This window comes from Anarrhichthys ocellatus, unplaced genomic scaffold, assembly GCF_004355925.1.
Source record: "Anarrhichthys ocellatus isolate YVR2014 unplaced genomic scaffold, GSC_Weel_1.0 scaffold2319, whole genome shotgun sequence".
NCBI lineage: Eukaryota > Metazoa > Chordata > Actinopteri > Perciformes > Anarhichadidae > Anarrhichthys > Anarrhichthys ocellatus.
The window spans coordinates 1,175-7,985 of NW_022282293.1; the positions used below are offsets into that span (position 1 = coordinate 1,175).

Genomic DNA, 6,811 nt, shown 5'->3' on the forward strand with positions numbered 1-6,811 from the left:
ACATTAAATGGAAGGACAATCGTTTTGTTGATGCGTTATCCAGGGGCCCATGTCAGTAATTATGTTGCACTTTTTTTTCAACTTTGTTGTCTCTGTCTCTCTCTTAAAAATTGCTTTAAGGTACCAGTAGCTGAGATGGGATATGAGGCATTTAACTGAAGGAATGGTGAGCAACTGTTGAGGTGACTGAGTTCGAGGATAATGTATAATATATATATGCTTTAAAATAAGCAGGTTTTTTGAGATGTAGAGATGTGGGCATGGTTGATGTCCAGGTTCCTGTGGGGACCCTGTCTTTATGGGGAGGGGGGGTGTGACGGCCCAGGGCCTCTGCCAGGGAGTGTCTATCTTTCAGTGTCCCTGGATCGTTGGAGAGGGACATCAGGAAGATTGGAGGCAGCTGGCCACGGCCACGGCCTTCGCCCTACAAGACCCGCCCCATCCGGAGGAAGTGCTGGCCTTCTTCCCCTCTCACACCTGGTGTGCGGCAAGGAGCATCTGGCAGCAGTGGAACCTTCTGGCACTCACGACGAGAATGCTCATCCTTTGTTGCACACTTGAAATGTCCCGGCCTTTGTTCATTAAAAGTATTTGTTTGTTTAGCTCAGTGCCTGAGTTTTCGTGACGTTTTGCTATGGTTCTAGAGCCGGACCATAACATCGCAGACACTCAGTTATTTCAAATGCGACTGTGTCTTCAACAGAATGTACTGCGCACCGACTCTATTTTAATGCACTATTTTGCCTTTTCTGTTAAGGTAGGAAGAAATGGAGATCCTGTTTTGACAGCTTGTTTTTGGTTGGGTATAGTGTTACACATTTTCTTAGTCGTTAGGGTGAGAGTCTGACCCTGACGCTTCTGTATGGCTGGATCCCTTTCTCATATTCTGGTGTGACTTTGTTAACTAGTCATTTCGTTTTGTCAAACCGGGGTTGGGAAGTCAGATAGAGATTCTATGGTTATTTTGGAAGCTAGTTATAGTGGTGTCGTGTTAAGTTTTTTTTTTTTCTTCAACTATTGACATCTGGTTGGTGGCGCTCTATGTTCCCCTCTAGCGTCAGTTTCGGACGTGTCGGGGAGAGCGTGTCAGTTTCCACTCGTTGCATGCAATGTGTGTTTTCAAAATAAACTTCCGTGTTTACAAGACACAGTTTCTGGTCGTTACATGCATTGTGTCTTTTCAAAATAGACTTCTATGTTTACAGGACACATACAGTTTCCGTACGTTCTATTTTCAAAATAAACTCCCGACATAGGTTTAATAAGTCTCATGGGTGATAGTCTTGTCTGACCCATCCAAAACGTCAACCCACCCTACACGTATACTTTCTTGCTCTATACTACGTCGGTTGCTCTGATCATCGAATAAAGACGCGGCTAGAAGTGAGAACGGGTTGGATTTGATGAAGACCGACCTGACATTTTAGAAAAACAAAAACAATAAATCAACAAGTTTCTAGCAGACTGTTTCTACAGTCCTTAGCATTCCCTACACTTTACTACTGAAAAAGTATTACCTCTAGTAGAACAGCTTCATTTGAGAAACCACAATGATTATCACGTCTTACTTTTCATTTAGCTTATTTACAATATCATTTACACTACTTTTTAACTCCTCATTTAATCTCTTATGTTTCACATGATAACACTCAGTATAGAGTACATTCTCAAAGGGACAGTTCATCCCAAAATCAAAAATACATATTTTAATATTACGCCCAATACCTCCACAACTCAGCAACTCACACGGAAACAATCTAGATTGACAAACAGCACTACAGGTAAGACAACAAATACGTATTTTTGAATTTGTGCTGAACCAGCCCTTTAAGAGCTTCGCAGCAGCCAACGAAATAAGTCCACAAGTGCCGTTTTGATTGTCTGTGACAGAAGCAGGAAGGAGCCTGACCGTTGTTGTTGTTTCCTGGGGAGTTCCTGAAGGCCTCGTAGAACTTGGAGAGGTAAAGAACCATCAGCAGCTTGTCCGGCTCTGCCACTGCAGCCATCTCCTTCCCCCTCGTCACCGGCTGGATGCCGAACTCCCGCTCGGCCAGGTCGAATGCCAACTGATTGTTCCCCGCCACGTCCTCCTCGTTTAGAGAATCGTAGTCACTGAGGAAGAACAAGAGCAAGGGGAGGTTAGTGTGCAAGTTCATAACGTGTCTCGAAACATCCTCCGTGTTCCCAGCGCAGACGGAAATGCTGTATCCGATATTTATGATTTAGTTGTTTTCATCAGTTCATCCAGTAATGGAGAGTTACTCCAATGACATGTAGAATTAAAGAGTCATTTCCTGCCTCGCCGTCTCTATACATCTACTTCCTGATGTGATGGTAACAAGACTAAACACACAAGGCTGCAATGGTCACAACGCACTGGAGAAGACAACGTTAACTTTATAGCTTTAATGTTTTAAAGCGACTATAATCAATATTTTTTTATGACAACGTATCAAAAGGACAAGGTGAAAGGGGTCACTCATGGTGATGACGCTACAGGGAATTATCTGCCGACTCTGCACGATATTACAGCTCTCATAGCGCCGTCAGAAAATGACATCGTCGGGGTTGTGTGGGCTCCACGAGACCTGGGACTTACCTGTGTTGACTTTGGACTCGAGTGCAAAGACTTCTGACACTTAGCATGGCAAAATGTTAATCTTTAGCATGTTAGCATGTATGTACTGTTTGTACTAGTCTAGAAGTAGATCTGAGGGATCACCCAAATGATTAGGATTCGTCCTCTGGGGAGCAAGACTGTCTTTTAAGTGTCGGACTAGCAGATTGATTACCCATGACTAGAACCTGCTTTGTTTGACAGGTAACCTTGGCAACATGGGGGAAAACAAAAAAACACTGACCACGCACACACTATCTTTCCGAGAGAACAGATCATACAGTGGGTGTGGAAGTGTAGAATCGCAGCTACCTGCCTTGACGGAGGATGAAGATGACGTGTTAACAGAGTCCCTCCACAAAGAAGTGAAGTCAGTCCAACCGATCACACAGACACTTTTATTTGCTTTCTCAGTCGAGTGCCAGCAGACCGGATGAAGTAGGTCAGCATTATTGAAAGGAGATTAAATTCACCATGATCGCTCGGATGGAGTGTCAGCAAAATCACAGGAGTCTTAAAAGTGGATCAAACAAACGGAAATCAAAGAAACCAGTCTTTTAATCGTCAATTGACATCTGACCAAGGTCAAAGGGAAAACAGAAAAAGGGTTTTATAATTTGCAGACTACTGCAATGCCTATTAGCCATCAGCCACATCTAGAAGGGATCAGCATACCTCAGCTGCCAAGATATTTATCATCCTTAATTCAATTCAGAGCTAATAACCATGACCTCAAAACACAGGTTGGCTTTAAAAGTGCTTCATACCGACTTTGAACTGGGGTAGACTGTTTTCCGATTAGCTACCGGATAGATCTGCAAAACAGCTTCTTGATCTCAATGAGATTCAAGAAATAAATACAGCTTAACCCTCTGAACCCCGAGCAGTTTTGGGGCGTTTTTTTTTTTTTTTGGGCTCTTATCACAGTTTCCTCTCTGTGACCTTGATTTTCACTGCAATTTAAAAGTCCTGCACCTCTATGAAAACCACACAATCATGGCCGGCGGGTTTTGGGGTTTCAGAGGGTTAACTATACATATTTGTGAGCTGAGAGCTGACTATCTACACCAGGGGTGGGCAAACTTTTTGGCTCGGGGGCCACATTGAGTTTTAAAATTTGACAGAAGGGCTGGGCCAGTAGCAGATGAATGGAGAGTGTTTGTGTGAACTAATATAAATTACAAGTAAAAGCCCTGACCTAAAAAGTAACTTGCATTTAATTTCAGTGGGAACAGTGTTGTTGGTCACCCTTTTTAACCAGTGCGTCAACGTTTGGTGTCAGTTCGGTTGTGGCAATTCTCAGAACAGATCTGAGGTGTTCATCAGTTAGCTGGGATCTTACACGGTATTTTTTTATCGTATTAATGCATATTTTATCGTGCACTTGCTTATTAAGCAGACATTTTTGACAGTGTTTTTAGTGTAAAGGTTAATGACTGTGGTCTTTTTAGCAGTTTGATTCTTTGACCGGATCATACAAATATTTGAATGTCACATCTAACATTATCAGAGTTCTGCACTGTAAAGTCTTTTCTTGTCCACCCCCCCTGTGTCACGGTGTGGGTACATCTCACTGGCATCAGGAAACGTATCAGAATACCCTTATTTTATTGGCTAAACTGCATCACGTGACGTGATTTACAATGCATTGGTCGGTGTTTTTCCTGCACCGCTGAACAAGTGCCGTAAATGCTGGAAAGGAGCGTGAATAACTCCGCTGCATAGAGCAAAGGCCCGCGACCCACTGAAAACGGGTCCGCCAGTTGAGAATCACTGGTCTGCAGGATCGTGACGAGCGGTGAACAGCTGCTTGTGTGGCGTGTCTTCCGTCTCTTCCTGTTTCCTTCACCTACATTCCCCTGGGTCCTAAGCCCCTACCTGTACAGCTTCTTATCACCTCGTTGCACCAATGTACATTTATAACAAATACCACACATATTACGGTAATCAGCGTTGCATGTGTCAAACTCTATCGGTGCATCTCCGGTCTGTCTTTGTTCATCCTGCATCGCTCTGTTCTTTAATGTAACGTAACCGGAGCGACGGAGCCTCTCCCAGCTGTTAGCAGACTGTTGTGCTAGCAAGCAGGCTCGCTCGCGAGCTTTACCCAGCATGCAGCTCGGCGGTGAAATTTTATAAATGTACAATTATTAGTGTTACAAATTGTTTATGTGTCACAGACTGTTGTGTGCTGTGGTGTTTTTCTCTGTTAAAGAGCGTTAGTTGTGGGTTGTTAATTGTTGTGTTATAAAGTTATGACCATGACTAGAGTTCCCTCTCAATACATATAAGAGAACTAGCGCTGACCGGCAAAGAATACATTTAGCTGCCTGTTGAAAGCAGACTGCAGTTGTTTCGGCTATGCACCGGTATAATGGTGTGTGAAGAATTCATATTATATGGGAAATTAAAACCGGTATACTGCCCATCCCTAGTCTTTATTATAGTTTGGACAATTTTGTACCAATATTTGACTGGCCGGATCCGGCCCGCGGGCCGTAGTTTGCCCATGCCTGATCTACACACTACTTCAATAGAAGGATTCATTTGGTCATCGAGCCGCTCAGCTCAAACTGGTCCAGTCTGAACAGGTGACTCTTTCGCAAGCCAACAGAAAAACCGCCAAGACCTGAATAACCATCAACAGTTCCACGTGGTTTCTTTGTGTGTGCGTGTGCGTGTGCTCTCACATGAGCTCGGGCCTCTGGCGGTGGACGAGAGCGCAGAGGGCCAGGCCGTTCCTCCAGGAGGACGTGAGGTTGGTGACGTCCACCCCTCTGTAGCCCTGAGTCTGCTTCTGACACCAGGTCAGCAGCCGGCTGGGACGCACCTCCGACTCTGTGCGAGGAATCGACAAATAAAAGTTTCCCGTCAACCTCGTGCAGGGTGAATTTGCTTCATGACATACGGCTCTGACTCCGTCATGCGGTAAAACTCTGTACGCCAGTGACGTGTGGGTTGAGACTTGAAAGACTTGAATCGCCTCCCAAGCCTAAAGCAGAGTAACCTTGGCAACGAATTCAGACACAAACTGGCGTACTTCTAAAAACATCTGCGGCACTCGCTTTGAACCGCAACAGTGGCAAAAGGGTAGGCAACTACATATTGGCTGTTCATCTAGTGTCTTTTGTGTTTAGAAGAAAACCGGATTAAAAAAATAACCCATCTGATAAATCGCTCATCATTTTCATGGGAACATTTTATCGTGAAAGTTTTCGAGATAGTTTTAGCCCCAATCCGTAGCAGCTGAGGAGCCGGGTAGTTCTATAAGGATGAAGACCAAAACAGAGCTAAAAGGAGAGCAGAATATCTGGTGCTTTCATTCATCACAGAGCCAGATACACAACTCAAAATAAATGCTTACATTGTTTTTGTATGTGTAAGTTAGCCGATGGCCTGCCAAACACCTTTGCCATGACGTCATAAGACACGGTGATTATAAGTCATGTCTGCGTTTATAGCTTGTTCTGCTGCCGCCAGGTGGCCTTAATCTCTTAATGCCGCTTTAACTTGCGACTAAACAAGGAGTCATTCCCCTCGGGGAGACACCTCCAGCAAGTCAGCACATGTCTGTGAGAGGCATCGTGTTTGACCCTCATGTGGATGTAATGCTATCCAGCCGTATTGTGTCTGCGATAAGGCGTGTCAGCCTGTGATTAAGACTGAGATACTGTTTCCTCGGTTGGGAAGGCCTTCGCCATGATGTCAACCTTCTTTTTGGTTCAAATAGCACAGCCTTTGTTAAAGCTACAATCCCATCTGAGTGGTTAAGTCTAAAGATACTTGATGCATCTATAGTCCGTTATTATAGCAGCGTGAACACACATCACACTGTCACTGTGGTCACTTAATACATGCTCAACACTTAAAAGTCCCAGTGAAATGGAAGCTGGAGCGTCTTTAAGCTTCTGCGCTGCAACGTATTTTCCCGGTGAAACGTGACATTTGAGCAGTGTACAATAACAAGGGGGATTTGAATCAAATCCTCCGCATTTCATTGGACCACAAAAAAGTAGGCGAGCTTAGACTGTAGCGCAAACACCTCCTTTGTTGCTAAAAGCGGCAGATTGAGTGATGGACGGATGTCATGACGTTACTGGTTGGTCGGTACCAGCTTACGTAAGCACACGTCATATTTTGCTTTACAGGAAGAAAAGAACGATTTTGACATAAAAATATCAAGAAATTATATAT

General features: G+C 44.2%; 1 protein-coding gene across 1 annotated transcript; it reads right to left on the minus strand.

The window, feature by feature from the left end:
- Positions 1 to 450: 450 nt before the first annotated feature.
- Positions 451 to 5,609, minus strand: LOC116378262 (F-actin-monooxygenase mical2-like; the record flags this gene model as incomplete). The annotated part of the gene is made up of 2 exons (XM_031840103.1): positions 451 to 2,112; positions 5,308 to 5,609. Coding segments are annotated over 2 exons (639 nt in total), but the record flags the coding sequence as incomplete, so codon positions are not given.
- Positions 5,610 to 6,811: the final 1,202 nt, after the last annotated feature.